General features: G+C 32.8%; 2 protein-coding genes across 5 annotated transcripts; one reads left to right on the forward strand and one right to left on the reverse strand.

Annotated features, from left to right (window-relative positions):
- The first annotated feature begins 456 nt into the window (after positions 1 to 456).
- On the forward strand, positions 457 to 10375 carry LOC129902146 (uncharacterized). 4 transcript variants are annotated; one of them, XM_055977208.1, is made up of 14 exons: positions 457 to 696; positions 805 to 914; positions 1026 to 1113; positions 2800 to 2899; positions 2995 to 3068; positions 3155 to 3226; positions 3306 to 3410; positions 4174 to 4298; positions 5743 to 5815; positions 6120 to 6181; positions 6274 to 6672; positions 6795 to 6894; positions 9458 to 9709; positions 10203 to 10375. In XM_055977208.1, exons 2-13 carry the CDS (start codon positions 835 to 837, stop codon positions 9656 to 9658), a joined length of 1479 nt encoding a protein of 492 aa, XP_055833183.1. In that variant the 5' UTR covers positions 457 to 696; positions 805 to 834; the 3' UTR covers positions 9659 to 9709; positions 10203 to 10375. The 4 variants fall into 4 exon arrangements, with proteins under 4 accessions (XP_055833183.1, XP_055833184.1, XP_055833186.1 ...); XM_055977209.1 differs by having other exon boundaries at positions 809 to 914; XM_055977211.1 differs by having other exon boundaries at positions 809 to 914; positions 3306 to 3383.
- A 596-nt stretch (positions 10376 to 10971) lies between these two features.
- LOC129902147 (uncharacterized) lies at positions 10972 to 14181 on the reverse strand. Its single transcript, XM_055977212.1, has 3 exons — positions 14061 to 14181; positions 13601 to 13695; positions 10972 to 11534 (listed from the first exon to the last, which is right to left on the reverse strand). The coding sequence occupies exons 2-3, from the start codon at positions 13661 to 13663 to the stop codon at positions 11097 to 11099; spliced, it is 501 nt and encodes a 166-aa protein (XP_055833187.1). The 5' UTR covers positions 13664 to 13695; positions 14061 to 14181; the 3' UTR covers positions 10972 to 11096.
- Positions 14182 to 18448: the final 4267 nt, after the last annotated feature.

Consider the following 18448-nt stretch of genomic DNA (forward strand, 5'->3'; position numbering starts at 1 on the left):
TACAATGGTGGATAGTCCATTTACTTTTTAAGTGAATAAATTGCCCACTAATATTTTTCTCCACTTTCATATATATGGCTATAAATATAGCCTTATTTTTTAATGTAAAGGATATACACTGATAAAGAAAATATACACTGCTTTCTCAATTCTCTCAATATCTCTCCGTCTTCTGTTTTTCCTTCTTATTCTCACCTTATTTTGCAAAGTTAATTTACTTCATAACAATATTATATTTGGTTTGATTTTAATAATTTAAAAATCTATTAAATTGATTTTGTTTTGATTTGATTAAAATCCAATCCAAATCAATTCTTGAAACCTCTCAATTATAAGATTCAAAAATTTTAATTATTTTCTTAAATTTCGTATCAAGTCAAAATTGAGATGGAATGTTAACTGTTAACTGCAGATCCAATGTTATATCAGAAAAGAATTTAATCAATTAAACGAGTATTATACTCGATCAATAGCGCCGAGTCAATTCGTTTCAAACTTGCACTCAAAGTTATTACGAGGTCTACAGTTTTCAATTTTTAATTAATCCATTAGCCAACCGGACCTCCGGCGACAAATACTTACCAAAAATCATCGTTATTATATATTCGACGAAATCATCTATTTATAGCCCACACGAGGGTACTATTATTGCAGCTATTTTTGTTTTTTCATGGAGTTGATTTTCCCAATTTCCTGGTGAGTTTTCCTTAATTTTGTCTTCAATTATTTCTCTTTGACACAATAGTTAGAATTGAGCTTGAAATTTAGCGTATGACATTGTTGATTTTCGTTTATTATGTGTAGGTAGATGTTCTAGGGTTTGGAACAGTGGAGATGACGAGAAAAACGAGTTGCTGTGGTATTTGTGAGAATTCAAATCTTCCTTCCATTTGTACTCTTTGCGTCAATTACAGGTAATTCACAAAATTTAGCTAAAACATAAAGTTTCTCGTAATGGAAGTTGGGTGGGGGTTACAAGATTCCAGTTGTAGTGACTAGTGATGATGTTTTTTTTTTTTGGGCAGATTGAATGAGTACAGCACTGTGTTAAAATCACTGAAGGGAAGGAGAGAAGCATTATGTGGGCAATTAAGTGAAATACTCTTGGCTAAGGTTTTCCCTGAGAAAAGTTCTCTCTTGTTATGGCTTCAGTTTATCACTTGTGCTTTTATTTACCTTGTACAAGAAGATGCAATTATCTGTAATCGCTTCTGAAAGAGTTTCCAAACGACAATGGATAACTTAATCATATGTTTATTAGATCCAGGAGAAGGGAATCGTAGTTGAAGATGTAATACATAATATTCATGTAGGATTGTTCAAATGGAGGAAATGTCATGACTCATTAGAGTGCTATACAATAGGAATATGCTAAACAAAATAAAGCAAAGGTTTTGTAGAACAGTTGTAGATCTCGAGCCCGTTTGGATTGGTGTTTGTCTAATGCTAACTTTAAGCCATAAAGTTCTTAAAGTCAGCCAAAAATGAAAAGTTAGGATTCTAACTTTTTTTTCTAAGTGTTTAAAGCCATTTTCTTTAACCATAGAAATTACTTTTATATCCCTTTTATTTTAACTAAATTTCCAAACTATCCTTTTTATTTTTTTAACCCTAAAATTCACATTATTTTCCTCATTTCTTCGGCATAAGCACTTTTATCCAAACACTCAACTGCTTATTTATAAAAATAATTTTCAGCACTTCAAAGTTGTAAAAGCACTTCATACATAAAAGTTACTTTTTTTAAGCCATCCAAACGGGCTCATGGTCATATTCAATAGAAGGTGCAAATGATGCACACAGAAGATAAGATGAGATAAGTTTGCTTGATATAGTTTAACCATGTTTCACATAGACCAGATGTTCCGTTCCATGATACATCAATATGATGATTAAAGGTGAAAAGGGGATGAGATGTATATAGAATTACACAAAGGGAAGTTGTCTCAAATGACCTATAATCTCTTAGGATCTATGTGGTCTGAAGGGCTTACTTTTGAATAAATTAGACACCCAACGTTCATGAAGGTGTAGGGAAGATAAAAAGTCATATTAGCAATAACAACCTGTTGGGTTAAAGGAATTGTTGTTGTTACATTTATTAGGTTCCAACTTTAAAATGAAGGTATAGGGAAGATCAAAGTTGTATGTTAGTCAAACAGAGAGCTCTCACATGAGTGTAGTTCCATGATGTCCGATATTCTTAGAGCTTTCCTTTTTCCTAGTTTGAGACTTGTACATCCATTTAAATATATGTAAAAAGTCTAGTTTTAGAGGACTCGTAGTATATTTTCCATTCTCAAAAAGAAAAGTTTTAGAGGTCTAATATTCTTCTTTAAAAGAAAAATATTTAGTGTTGGAATGAAATAGACCCGAATAGAAAAATGATTTGGTGTTGACATCTAATTTTCTCAAAAGTAGGCATATGTAGTAAGCAAAGTGAGAGTAGTATGATGCATGTCAGGTTGCTATGATCCTTCTTTTGATAACAAAAATGCCTAACACAGACAACTGAAAACTTGATTGGATTGTTGTATTTTAACGTGCTGCCTATAGGCCTGTCCATCTACAGATTACTTCAGGTGTCATGAGCTACCGTCGTGCTTTCCTTCTAGTTGATGGTACCTATCATAGATACTTAATATCCTAAACTGATATAAGCTCCCTTTTATTCTGTTTTGAGTGTAATTTCACTAATTACTTATGAAAGAAAATTCAGTTACGAGGTATACCTGTAGCTGAAATTTCTGTTCATGTACTTACTCATTATTTTGATTTGGACATTTTCATCATATATAGGGCAAGGCCGATGATCAACTTAGTTGGAGAGTGCCTCGGAATGAAAAATTGGCAAGATTAAGGGAAAAGCTCCGACAACAGAAAGAGCAAGTTTCACAAGGTATTTGGTCCTGTCAATTAATGACAGCAGTTCAATTCGATTTTAATGCAGATCTTAACCTATTGTCTAGCAGACTAAAACATGTATATTTACAGGGAAGGCGAAAATTGAGAAGATGTCTCATGACCTGAAAGTTCAGTATGAGTTGCTAGGATCAGCTACAAGGATGGTATAATGGAGTCTTTCTTTTGTATTTCAAATTTTGTTGTGGATAGTTTGATGAAATAGCCCACTGATGACTGAATCAAATTGTAGCTGGAAAAAAATCGTGCGGAACAGCTTGAGAAGTTTTATCCTAATCTCATCTGCACTCAAAATCTTGGGCATGTGAGGAATTATTCTTCTTTCAAACTCTCCTATCAGAAATTTTCTCTATGTTACTAATTCTCTTTTATTGAAACCGCAGATGGCAATTACCTCCGAGCTTCTTCATAAACAGTCTGTGGTCGTAAAACAGATTTGCAAGTTGTTCCCTCAACGTCGTGTAAGTCTTGAGCAATTATATATGCTGGTAATTGTGGCACACATTATTCAATCCAAATTACAGAGTATAGAATGATTTACATTCTCTTAACCCTATAAAAGACTACAGTGAATGGATGAGCATTAATATTGTAGTCATTTCGAGATGTTTTTCTTATTATGTATGTGCTTTACTACCCTACCTTTGAATGGGTGAGACACTTCATCTCCTTTTACTTGAATCAGCAAACTCTTGATATTCTTGAACTTGAAGTAAAAATTTGGGGAGAAAACTGAAATAGGCTTCAATGGAGGATTGCACCTCTCAAACCCCCTGCTTTCTTGTTGGTTATATAAAAATAAAGGATCATTTTAGCTTAAGTTAGATGTTTTGATCATGTGGGTCCTTCATTTCTTGAAACAAACTATCTTACACTGACTACTGTTGAGATTATGAATCTTAGCCTGTTGGTCTTCCATAAATGCTTTACAGAGTGTTTCTTTTGGCCCTTATAAATTCCTCCATTTCTTTTTTAAATTTACATCTGCCTCATATAAAAGTTATGATCGTTTTAGGAAAGACAGAAATTGGAGTTGACAGTTTTTCATCTGCCATCTGGTCACCTTGTTAGTATATAGGTGGAACTTTGTTATCATTCAGGAAGAAAACCTGGACTGTATATGCTTAGTAATGTTTCCATTAGGTATTACGATGGCCAAAAAAAAGAGGTTTTCTTACTTTGAACTTTCTCTTTGTGATTGACTATCAACTTGGGGCACATTTGTGGTTTCATACAGATCTTGTGTTGCAGGTAACTGTTGATGGAGATAAAAAAGATGGATCTAGTGGGCAATATGATAGCATCTGTAATGCAAGGTTGCCAAGAGGACTTGATCCTCATTCAGTTCCATCTGATGAGCTGGGTGCTTCTTTAGGGTAATTTCTTTTGTTTGGTTATCACATAAGTCACTTTTCCAGCTGCATAATTATTAAATTTCTGACATATAATGTGGCTTTCAAGAGTCTAAATATATGCAGGCCATTATGCGGTGACAATATGAGTTTTCTCTGTTTATTTTCATAATCTCATCTGAATGTTTCAATTTTTATCATGCATTGTTTTATTTGAACAATGTTTACATTAGTGACAATATGAGTTTTCTCTGTTTATTTTCATAATCTCATGTGAATGTTTCAATTTTTATCGTGCATTGTATTATTTGAACAATGTTTACATTAGTGACCAGTAATTGTGGATTCTTTGATTCAGAGTGCCAAGGATTATTCTATCAAAGTATATCATTGGCCATCCATGTTTTTTTTTTTTTTTGCATTCAAGTAGGACAGAATTCTGATAAGCCCTATCCCGGTAGCAATGATGATTTGGGTGCTATGGTCAGGCTCCTATTTCTTTCTTTTCAAACTGTTAGGTTTTAGCATTCTTTTTATATTTTGGGAATTTTTCACATGTTATTCATATGCTGGAGGTGAGGGTTGTTTATCCTGGTCATGTCAGTAAAATTATAGGAAGAATTTATCAAAGCCTTGGAGTATAGTCGTTAGGTTTTTGTCTGCATGTGGGGATTCTTTGGTTAAGGTTCAAGTTGCCTTATGCTATACAAGAATTGATGAAGGCTTTTCCAAGAACTCAAAATCAAAAAGAAATTGCAAAACACAGGATATCATTTTATGGAATGATCACTGGAAGATGAAATACTGTGTATCCCCTTATGGTTCAAGGGCTGAATTTAGTTCGTCATTTTTTGGTGCTACAAGTAAATGAATAGTTAGCTGTAGATAGGCCAAGAGTGCTACTTGCTGGTTTAGGTGCCCCAATGAATTCAGTCATTTCAAAAGCATGAGGTGAAATGCATGTGCATATATTTCCTAGGGATGCCCAAACCCCACTTGTAGGATTACACCGAGTATGTTGTTGTTGTACATTTTCTAGGGATGTCCCTTTTCTGGCGTATTTAGAATCTTAATTTCCTCTGTTCCATTTTAGTGTGGCACTATTTCCTTATTTGTCCGTTCAATAAAGAATGATACCTTATATATTTGGAAATGATTTAACTTTATATTTCTCATTGTACCCGTAATAGCATGCTTTCATAGCCACATAAATCTCATGGCATGTTTTCTTTCTAACTCTGTGTCAAGTCAAACTATGCCATATAAATTGAAATTGAGGAAATATCATTTACTGTAGCAAATTGAATTATGTAGTACTGTCATTGAAATGAAGTACTGCCTATTTATTATCCACATACTGAGTTGATTGAGATAATTATCCAATGTTTTTAATATCTATTTGTAGAATATACGTTTTGGCCAGTTAATAATATATTCTAATGATTTTTTTTTCGACGATTGAAAGCAGATATATGGTGCAACTTTTGAACCTTGTTGTTCGTTGTGTCTGTGCTCCTGCGCTTCATAATTCAGGATTTGCGGTATGCTCAGACAACCTTCTGTAGTTCTTTTGGTAGTGGAGCCACAAATGCCTTTAGGGTACATTAATGGGACTTATCAGAGCTGCCTTAGTACAAAAATCTTTACTTAGAGAAATGTTGCAATTTCCGTTTATTTTATGCTAGAGGAATAGCCAAACAATTTTCCAGTACCTTTCTGGCCTTCGTGAATGCACTTGCCTTTTTGGCCAGAGTCACGGTACATAGATGGTCAAAGGATAACATATTTGTTTTATCTAGAATCCAGAACAAGTTTTTTTAATTTCTCATGTGTCTGTTTATTTAGGGTTCATGTTCTCGTATATGGCAACGAGATTCTTACTGGGATGCCCGTCCGTCGTCTAGAAGGTATTCCTGTAATTGTGATGTAGAAATTCATTGTTCCTTTTCTCATTTGATGAGATGAAAACTTTCTTACTGATGTTACTCATGCAATGCAGCGGCGAGTACCCACTTTTTATTCCGCGACAAAACTTTTGCTCTTCAGGTGGGGAAGCTTCATGGTACGACAGAAGTTGCAGTAATTCTGGAACCTCTAGCGACTTTGGAGTTACCTCAATGGAATCTGATAGAAAACCTCGGTTGGATTCTTCTAGTAGTAGTAGTTTCAACTATGCTTCTGCTTCCCTGCACTCAATAGAAACGCATAAGGATCTGCAGAAAGGCATAGCACTTCTCAAGAAAAGTGTTGCTTGCATTACTGCATACTGTTACAACACATTATGTTTAGAAGTTCCTGCTGACGCCTCTACCTTCGAAACATTTGCAAGATTATTGGCTACACTTTCTTCTTCAAAGGAAGTTCGGTCTGTTTTTTCTTTGAAAATGTCTGGTTCAAGGTACGCATTTCTTTCATTTATGTATCATAGTTCTAGATAATTTTTTTACTTCTCATGGCATTGAAACCTCTGATTTATTAGTGGACCCCTGTAACTCGGTCACTCGGTATTATAATTTGCAGGGCATCCAAGCAAGTCCAACAACTGAATAAATCTGTTTGGAATGTAGATTCAGCTGGATCATCTAGTACTTTGATGGAGAGTGGACATGTGCCAGTATTGGTATAGTTTCTATCTTTGGATTCAGTTCAGCATAATATATATTGGAATTAACAACATTGGTACTAGTATGTAGAGTGAATATGTGCAAGTATTGGTATAGATGCATAGGGCATAGTATTGGTTTCATAACTACAAAGATACAAGCTTTTCTGTATATAATATTTGTTTCTTGAGCATTATACAATTGCCTAATGTTCATACACAGTGAAATGCATCATCCACTCTTGAGGACCACATATCTTCTTTTATTGACATCTACAAATCCTTTTCCTTTGCTTTCTTTCATGTATGCAGCAGTTTATTAAAAAAAGGACCTTACGCTAGGGAACGATGAATTCAATATTGTGGCTATTAGAATAGGAATAGGTATGTACAATCTTACTTAGAACATGAATAGGAATAGGAATAGGAATAGTATATAGTATCCTACTTGGTAAAGGATTATATTGTAGTGTCTATAAATAGTGTCTTTGTGCAATAATGTAGAGACACAATTCAATAATATTCTTCTTTAATATTTCTCACATGGTATCAGAGCCTCTACGATCTTGGTAGAGAATCAAAGAATTTCCATTGTCGGCGGGCGTCTATTACCCATATATGTCGCTCGTCTGGCGAATGGTTATGTTAACCCAAGTAAGGCCAATTATATATGCATAAACCCGATATTCAGGGGAAGAAAACTCAGTCAAATAGGTTACCGTGCGTCAATTTCCTGTGACTTTCTAGGGTTGTGTTGTGTCAACCCCATATCCATCAGTGTTTGTGTAGCATCGTGCCATCTTTTTGGTGACTACTTTTTCATATCTAATTTGTGTAGCATCGTGCCATCTTTCCGGTGACTACTTTTTCATATCTAATTTGTGTAGCATCATGTCATCTTTTCGGTGACTATTTCAAATTTAATTTGTGTAGTTCCATCTGGTGACTACTTTCTCATATCTAATTTGCGTAGCATTGTGCATCTTTCCGATAACGACTTTCTCATATCTAATTTGCGTAGTACCGTGAATCTCTCCGGACTACTTTGTCATATCTGAGCTGCATAGCACTGTGTGTATTTTCGGTGATTCCTTAGATTTGATTTGCATAGTTCCATGTGTCTTTTTGGTGACTCCTCAAATCTTGTTTGCATATAATTTCTCTTTCTCAGTAGGGTCGTGCCGTCATTCCGGCCCTACCCATATAATTTTATTTTTTAGATTGTGACCACTTTTAACCATCAAATCTAATACTCAGACGCATGAACATGTCTCAACCAGTTTTTCGATGACTTTCTTGTTTAATATCGACTCGTCTATTGATTCCAAGACGATCCATATATTTTATACCAGATTTTGAGCACATTCTGGCAACCGCTACATTGTGAAAAGTCTATATGGAGCAACCACCTAGTTTTGTTACTTAGGGGGAGTCTGGTAGCCTTGTATGTCGATTGTGTAAGTCACTCTATGGTCTGAAACAGTTCTTGGGAAGTTTAACACTGTAATTGAGGAACCTATCACTTTGTGTTTTATCGACATTATGCATCAAATCTAGTATTTTATGAGAAGTCCAAGCACATTGAATTGACTGGCATTATGCATCAACATCAGTATTTCATGAAAAGACTAAGCACGTTGAGGTTGTCTGTGCATTTTGTGAAGCCGAATGATCAACTTGCAAATATCTCACCAAGCCCCTTATCGATCCTCGTATTAATTACATTTGTAACAAGCTAGGTACATATGACTTGTATGCACCAGCTTGAGGGGGAGTGTTAGAATAGAAATAGGTATATACAATCCTACTTAGAATAGGAATAGGAGTAGTATATAGTATCCTACTTGGTAAAGGATTGTATTGTAGTGTCTATAAACAAGGTCTCTGTGTAATAATGTAGAGACACAATTCAATAATATTCTTCTCCAATATTTCTCACAGTGGCAATGGAAGTCAATGATAAGTAGGATCTCACATAACTCAAATATTAATAGGCGATTCTTATAAGTCTCGAATTGAGTTTTCCTGATTATGCATACTTAGTAACTACTGAGTTAGCTGAAGTAGTGTTTTATCATTTATGTATGCAAAGATAATTTCTTCCTCCAACTTCAATTGAGCAATCTTAGTTTTAGTTAAGTTTTCTTATGATTTTTCAGAACTTGATGAAATATTACTATTTCCTCTTATTGACAAGTAGCCTTTTTTTTTTTTTTGGGGGGGGGGGGGGGGGTAGTCTTCTCATTCTAAGAACTGCATATTACTGTATCCAAGAATGGCTGTACGCATCTCCCCAGCAAATTGACTGCAATGTATAGAGAATCCAGAAATCTTGCAACTCCAATTTCCCTTAAAATCTTTTGGAATTGTTGCTGTGGTTTTCAGGATGTGTCGGCGTAGTTTACTAGTGGATTTGTTTTAGTGACAGTTAACTGGTGCATAATAAGATGAATTTCTTTATGAATTGAGCCTATTTGTTCTCTTATTAGTTATTGTTGCAACTTGCAACTATGCTTTTTCTAGTATAAATTTATTTTGAAAGTAGTTAACATCAAAGCCAATTACATTAATTATTTTGCAGGGAAATACATTTGACAATGCTCTTCCAAGTTCTGCCGGCAAATTAATTTATGCCACTGAAGTATCCGGTGTGGGAAGGAATGAAAATTTAATTGAAGGCTGGGATCTTATTGAGCACCCTCCTTTTCCTCCTCCTCCATCACAAACAGAAGATGTTGAACATTGGACCCGAGCCATGTTTATTGATGCAACAAAGAAATAAGCCACTTCTTGGATGGCTACTTCATTGTATATAGTGCCAGAACTCATGAAGGTAAACTGAGCTTTTTTTGTCACATTCATGTGACATGCTTATTAATACCCTGATAGTGTGTGATTCTTTCAGATTTCTATAATTTTGGGGTTAATTCCATTTTTAGTGTTCGATTCTGACTACTAATATCTAAATTGTCTTGTTTTTGGAGTAGTTTGCTAATAAATATATACAATATTAGCAAATCCAGGCTTCATTACTGAGTTTACGTGCTTGCATACTCAATTTTCTGGTCTTTTGTAGTTGCTGGGTTCTTTCTTCATGTTTAGCTGTAAAATATACGTTCATGATGTAGCATTAAATGTGTGTGATGTAAAACTGCTCGATACAAGACCTCTTGATGATGGAAATAAGAATTGCTGGAAATCATGAGTGATCATTATGTTGTGCATGTCTAAAGCATTTAGTTTTTCACCTGTTTTATTTTCTTCTTTTGACACTTGGGATTTAATCATAAAATAACTTCCCTTGTTGTTCTTCTGTTGTTGCATAGACATCCAAGGACGGAGAGGTGCTTCTGAGCTACACCAGTCTCCTGGAGGAGAAAAGCTTGTAAAATTGACAAACCAAGTCCAACATTCATGAATTGTAAATAGTGCGAACATGGTTTTAGCTTCGTGTATGGAAACTGTAGGATCTTTATTTTACTAACACCATATTCTCGTACAGCTCAAGAGAAAGCGTGACACCCATGGTTGGAAGATAAATATGCTTTCACCACCTTCCCCCTCCCCTGGATACAAAATCAAAAATCTTGATCCTCTAGTGAAGTCTTCTATGACTCTTAGCCAGAGATTCTCGAGTCATGCTAAAATCTTGAAATTGAATTGCTACTCCTGCAACAAACTTTTAGGTAACAGTTTTGCATTTTCCATGGCTGTTTATAGGCAAAAGTAATTGCCTAGGATAGTTTCAGTTGCTTAGAATACGACCAAAAAGGATTAGTGTAGGGGTGGGAATTAAGTCTCGCTTTAGTTGTCAAACATCTAAAGTGGCATTCTTGTCTTGCTTTAAACAAAAGGGGGGGGGCTATATTTAAATTTGAAGTGAAGAATCAAATACCTTTCAACAACATAATTTGAAATGATGATTCTTAGAACTATTGATTAATTTATCCATAAACGAAATGGCGATATTCAAAAGTGAGTAAATATCAATGATCGTAGATTTTCTTGATCTAGTGTGCAAGTAGAAGCCATTGGTGATAATTGACTTCTTAAGTAAAAAGAGACGGGTATTTACTACGGAAAACATGTTAAAAATTGAAGGGGAATCTTCTTTGTTCATTTAAAAGCTCCAAAGTTCATAACTTCAAATGAAAGGTAATTAAAAAGCATAATGGATGATTCTCCCACTCAAGTTAAACTAACTTCAATTGGTCACTTGTTCACTTCTTCCTCTTCTTTGGAGGTTGGATAGTTTCTTCTTCTTCATCCTCCTCTTCATCATCTTCTGGATCGTCCTCCACGGCTTCTTCTTCATCCTCCCCTTCTTCACCATCATCGTCATCATTATCTCCATCATCGTCATCATTATCATCATTATTGTCATCACCATCATCATCATGACCTCCTTCACCACTATCCTCTTCATCTTCTGCATCTCCATTGCTTTTATTGTCATTTCCTTTGCTTTTGTTGGGATTGTTTCCATGAACCCCTTCATCAGAATATTCTTCTTCGCCATCCTCAAATCCACCATTTCCATTCTCATCGTTGTCGTCTCCATCTCCACCTTCATCAGCAGCATCAACTACTTTATGCTCATCATTTGTGTTTTGCTCTCCCTTGACTTTGGTCTCAATTGCCAACAGTGGCACAACACCCTGGAATTATTTAAAAACATCAATGTACATGAATATTCTAGAAAAAGGATGAATATTCTAGAAAAAGGATGAATATATATAGAGTTATATACGCAGTTAACTCTCAAGAAAAAAAGCTGACAGAGAAATTTTATAGACTACGAGTTGGGGATCTTAGTTGCTCAATTAGTTAACTAACTGAATTTTCATTTTGTTGGGTGAGAGTTAGATTTCCCATTCCCCATCTTGTAATCCCTTTTCCCTACCCCTTTTGTAATAATTAAAGAAAATATACACTACAAGTTAGTTCAAGCCCATAGATATTTATCACCCATACTATACATGCCAGTCTCATTACATAAACCCAAGTGCATCAATGTTTTTTTCACTGGGGCTCGACTAAATCATGATTCACACCACAAAGATGCAAATTGTGGGGTAAAGCACTTCTACCAAAAACGACTTCACACTCGGGGATTCGAAGTCGATACTTCTGATTAAGGGTGAAGGAAGTTCATCAATGTTAACATAACTGAAATGAGCCCATATTACATACTTTGGGCTTATTAATTGGACCTGGAGAAAAAACCCAAGTCCACAGGTAAAAAGTGTGAGCCCAAAACTTGATCCAGTTCAAAGTGGATCATCTCCTGCTGTTTGCAGTTCAAGTATGAATTGCTATGTTAATGTGTGAATCCAGCCAAATTAGGAAACATAAAATAAATCATCTCTTAATGGAATATTCCTATATAATATTCTCTGTCTTAGCCAACCTAGAAAAGCATTTTTTTTTCAATTCAACATTTTACTCTTAACATCCTCTCTTTAATATTAAGGCAAACTTGACTTTTCCAGGATTAAAAAATCTCATACAGAATTTAATTATTTCCTCAAAACTACCAATTTAGTAGTAATAATTAAAAAAAATAAAATTAGTCCACTGCAAAGGGACAGGGAGTTGCAGTATCTATTCTGCAGAATTAACATAATTGGCAGTGGCAGACTATATAATATCTGGTGGGGCCCTCATGCATCAACTAACCCGGAACCCAAAATGGCATATAAGCCAAATTAACATTCCGTTTCAGTTCCGAAATAAACCCCGTACCGTAATAGGCGCACGTTAGTAACTGCACCCATTGAAAAAGTACTACTAAAGAAGTTTATTTATTTTCACTCTCAAAAATAAATAAAAAGGTTAAGAGTACATCTTACGTCACAAGTTCACAATTCTATTTTTCGATTATTTCATTCACATTATCTTCTTGAGTTTTCCGGTGGATAGTTTCCATTTTTTTCGGAATTTATTTCGAATGACTGTTTGATTATAAAATTATTTTTTTAAAAAAAAATTTACCAAATTTTAAAAAATAGTTTTTATATTTTTACTTTAAATCAGGAAAAAAGAGTTGTTCCGTGATAAGTATCCTTCAATTCTAATCTTATGAATTTAAGTCATCAAGAAAGCAGAAAAAAGGTGGGTGCTAAGGGTGAAGAAAATAATTTTACTTTAAATCACTCATAAAAATTTAAAAATCAATTTTAATTTATATTAATGTCCAAATACAACTTTAATTTTCCAGTAGTATTAATTTCAACTGGAAAATAAAAACTGCAGTATTTTTTTCAAACTTAAACAATTTTTATGGCCAAAATTGCCCTAGTTACTGAAAATTACACAAAGGGAAGAAAAGCACTGGATTTCTGAGAGAGAAAAGGTCGCAACTCCAAAAATTGGAAAATTTTGGAAGCCTTTACCTTTGTACAATAGGATAGTTTTACTCTATGAGAAGAAAAAAAAAAGAGATCAAGTTGTATATTTAGTTCTTTATATTTTAAATTTACTTAATAAAAATTTTGGTTTCTGGCACTGACTAGAAATATTTATCACGATTAAAAATGTGTGTTTCAATATTTTCTCTACACTTTTATTTAACCACAATTAATTACTAATAAGATTTTGATTTGAATTTACATTTCATCATCGTAAAACAATACTATAATTATTTTAAAATATAAAACACAGGGTATAAGTTTTTCCAGGTAAACAACAAGTAAAAGTGGCATTTTTTAGATGAAGTCGTAACCTGAATGGAGGTTGAAAGCGTGGAAGCGCACGTTAGCTGAGTGTTGTTAAGCATGATCTCCATTTGTACTACCAGTTAATTTTTCCACTCGACACCTGCACATCAACAACAAATCATATCGACATGACAGTTAAGATCTTCTTAGCCAGACTCTGGAAAAATTATCATTCATAATTTTCACAATTCCATGCCAAAAAACGGTGAATGAAGCAAATTCAACCTCTTATACAATGAAAGTCATTGAACTCTAAACTCGAAGATCTACGGAGGAGGAAGAAAACAAAGAGGAGAAAACTACTCTTACTTTTTTTTTTTTTGCGAAGAAGAAGTTTCTGTAATAAGCAAAACTGTGAAAGGAAATGGAGAATTCCGGCGAGAAAAAGAAATTTGCGGTTGAATAAATACTAGAGAGAACTTTTTCCGGGAAAATAGAAGTAAATTCGGCGAGAAAATTTGTTACCTGGAAAATGAGAGAGAAAATTTGTATTGTATTGCCAAGAGTGTATTACGCAAAAGTTTGATTAAAGAGAGGAAATAAGGAACAGAATCGAATGCTTTGTTCCTACTACTGCTGCTACCATTGGCGAAATACATGGGTCCCACTTTTCTACCCCTTATTTTTGGGGATAGTTATACATTGGTCCTTGAGGTATCTTATAATACAAGTTGTACCCCTTAGACATTCAATTGTTGAAACTTGTTAGAAATATCAAGTATGGTTTTCTAATTTAATCATATTTCTTGGCATGGATATTTTTCTATGGGTTAGTTGAAGATAGAAAGATTCGTGTACCCACTGGGATACTATTTCTTTTTCTAATTTTTATTTATAATCATATGATGCTCAGGTCAATTTGTGCATATGTCAATAAATTTCACAGAATATATGTTACCTACTTCCAACAATATGTATCAGATACCAACATGAATTATGGTGTAGTGATAGGACTGTTCCATTTTTAATCAGAGATTATGAGTTCAAGTCTTGAATATGGAGAAGATCATGTTGAGAGTACCACCCTTATATTACCGACCTAGCTAATAACCTTGAAGAAGTTCTCTGTAGAGAAAAATTAATATGTATTTCTGAGAAAATTCCTAATAAAATCCATCATATATACACACAAAGATTGTTTTGTTAGAAAAGGTGATTTGACATTAAAGTACATATAAAAGAGATGCATCGTATTTTCTTACATTACCAACTAGGTAATTGTCTATATTGAACACACAAAATTATTAGGGTTAGAAATGTTGCCAGTGTATTGAAAATATATAGTATGAATTTACTCTCCCATCTATTTGATCTCAAGTGACTTCCCGTTAATTTTTGAGTTAAAAATATCTTTGCTTCCATTTATTAGATCTCAATTGTAATGGCTACATCATTATTTATGATCCTATCAACTAGCCGTTGGAATTCATGAGGGTCCAATACAAAAAAGGCCCCTTCGGCCAAACCACATGACAAGGGAAACAATATAGGAAAGAACAAAAAAAAAAATTCACTTAAAAATATTTAGTGTCTATTTTAATAGATATTTTGATTGAATTAGTGAAAAAGAACAATTAGTAATGTTTTTATAGGGAGAAAAATCAGGAAGGTATCCACTATTTCGGTGAAAAATTATTTTCCACCATACATTTTCCCAATGAATTGGTTCAATGAGAAAAAAAATAGAAAAATCATGTTCTATGCATAAATTTTCCACTGATTCACGGTGGAAAAACTCCTCTTTGTTTCTAGAAGTGTGAGTCGTCAACAAGAAAATTGAGGTAAATAACTTGTTGTGACCGATTAATTTATAGTGATATCAATTTTTTTATACTAGCAGTATACAAGTTAAATATAAGCACATCAATTGTCATTTAAGAAAACGTATATAAACAAATTTTAATAAATAGTGCCCTTTTAAATGCCTTGAAATTTATTCTGGAAAAACTGTTTGAACTAACTATTCGATCTAATGTAGTACAACCCTCAAACTCAACGTCATTTAACATATTTTTTTGTTGTGAAAAAAAGATCTTTCATTCCCTTGAGAAAAAGTGTGATGAGGAAAAGAAGGAAAGAGGCTTGAGAGAACAATACGAAAATTAACATACTTTTTGTTGTGAAGAAAGATTATCTTTCATTCCCTTTAGAAAAAGTATGATGGGAAAAAAAGAAGGAAAAGGGCTTGGAGAGAATAATATGAAAAAAAAAATGATGATAGAAAAATTCAAAAGTTTGACGATATGGTTATTAAAAAATAGATCAATTTAGAATTGTTAAAAAGTTTTTTTTTATTGATGCAAACAAAGTTTCAACTTTAGGATAGGAAGGATAGTGGATTTTGGATTAATCTTTGGGCTCAACTCTTTTGTTTTCCAAATTGGAGTTTTTGGATCCAATAGTTGGTTGGCCAATCAGTTATACATTTTTCATTTGAAGCCCATGACTGATTTTATTATAGAGAAACTATTGAATATATCAAACATCAATATATATTTAATATAAATAATTATAATTTATCATTTTTATATTATATAGATACATTTAAATATTAAATAATAAATTTAATTATACATAAATAATAATTTTTTTATTTAAATATGTAATTAAATAATTATTTAATTCAAGACAAATAATCCACTCGTACTCGTTTATAAATATATCTTTTTTTTCCCTCTAAATTAGTATAGAATTTTAAATTAGCACCTTCTACCCTTTTTCATGGATGATTATTTTTTATCTTTTCTCTCCCACGGACGATTCTTTCAAGTAAAAATTTTTTAAATTCAAAACTTAATGACACTGCTCTTCCTCTCTCTTTCTCCAATAAAACGTCGTCATCAATATTTCGAGATGATTTACGAAACTTTATTGTCAGCCATGAGAGAAATCTTTGAAGGTTAGTTCAAATTACGGATTTATGAAATTGTTACTAAAATTAATGGGTAATGTTTTGAAAGATTGGATATATTACAATGAGTTCATATCTCAAATTTGAGGGTTTTTTTATGCGAATTTAGAGACTTTTCAAGAAATTAAATGCACGCATATATGCATTCTATTCGTGAATCAATGTACTTATATCTGAGGTGTATTCATGTATTTGAGTGTTATTTATTTCATTGCTATTGTAAAAAATGTATTTGTTTGTATTTGATATTGATTACACATTTGTATCAATGTATCAAAATATATATATTCCTTGTTATTCATTTTGTATCAGTGTATTGTGTATATAGCAACTTGTTGTATAATTTTTATCAATGTATTCAAGTCTATTAGTTCCTTGTTTTACATTTGTATTATGTATTTGAGTGTATTTTGTGTTCACTATTAATATATTTGTATCAATGTATTTGAGTATTTCTATAGTGTATCCATCAATAAATTATATTTATATCTATGTCGTAACAATGTATTCAAATTTTAAAAGTCTAACAACAACAAAAAATAACGTGTCAATGTTGTACAAGTAATAATTGGTGATGCAACAAAATCGATGAAGAAGAAAATTAAAGATTTTGTAGTGCAATTTCTTTGTTTATTATGAAAAAATTATTGTGAGATTTTATAGTTCCAAGATTGAGATATTATGTTAAATTTCCTTATTAAAAAGACATTGTTGCACAATTTATGCACCGCTAATTTGAGAGTTTTAGGGACGTAAATATAGAGATATCTGTTATACTAAAAATTTACCTTATTTAGTGCATTATAATTATAATTGTATTAATGTATAAATAAAAAAATAAAAAATTACACACACATACAACGAATTATAGATAGAAATTGTAGTCATTTTTAGTAAATAACATATTTATATTTATTCAAATTCAATAATCCTATAATATTCTTATTTGGACATGATTTAAAATCAAATTGATTTGAAGTTGATGTTTTGTTTGAATATGCAATTTGGATTATTTTTTTAAAATTGTAATTCTAAGTTGGAAAATACTTGAATTAGCTAGTCAAAATTTTGGTTCAAGATAGTATCCTCCACCCACCACCCCACCCCGTTATTTCTTCGATTCCATTTTGATAGTATTTCCTTTTTCTTATTGTATGAATGAGAAATCGAAACAAATCATGACCCCCTTAGAGTTAGAGATATTCCTTTATTCTATGATACATTTTTTTTTCCTACCAGAGTGATTATTTTGAACACTAGTAGTTGTTGATTTAAACAACATAGGAAATCACTCAGTCAAGTTGCATATAATAGCAGAGCTAAAATGTTGTCCATTGACAGTTTAAGAACTTTTGCAAAATCTGGTTACTCCATTTAAAAAATAATTACAATATAACTATGACAACTAATTGATAACCTTGAGTAAATAGTAACCTTTCATAACAATGGCAAAATTAGAAATTTCATTAAGGATGTTCAAGATTTAATATATACGTATGAAAAATAATTTTTGATCTAGATACTTCATATAAATATGATCTTTCGACGAAGGGTGCTCGACTAGCCACCCTTTTCTACATGCACTTACGCCACTGTGTCATAATAGGTACTAGGTATAATTAATAATATTTTTACACTATTAATATATTGAAGTAAATCCAACAAAATATAGCATACTATCTTGGACTAAAAAATGTGCAATTTTTTTAAAAAATAATAATAATCAAGAACACCATTATGGCGAGGGATTAATTTTGCAGTTTAAATAATTGAGTACATAAGAGATGCCTCAAGAATATATTCTTTATAGCCTTTACAATAGAACTTTTAAAGATGCAAATTGCTTTTACTCTTTCCAAGATTCTACTTCAACTAGCCAATGTAATCCTATAACAAAAGCATAAATTTCTTTACCCAACACATGGGAAATAAGTAGATAAAA

Source organism: Solanum dulcamara, chromosome 9 (genome assembly GCF_947179165.1).
Source record: "Solanum dulcamara chromosome 9, daSolDulc1.2, whole genome shotgun sequence".
NCBI classification, from domain to species: Eukaryota; Viridiplantae; Streptophyta; class Magnoliopsida; order Solanales; family Solanaceae; genus Solanum; species Solanum dulcamara.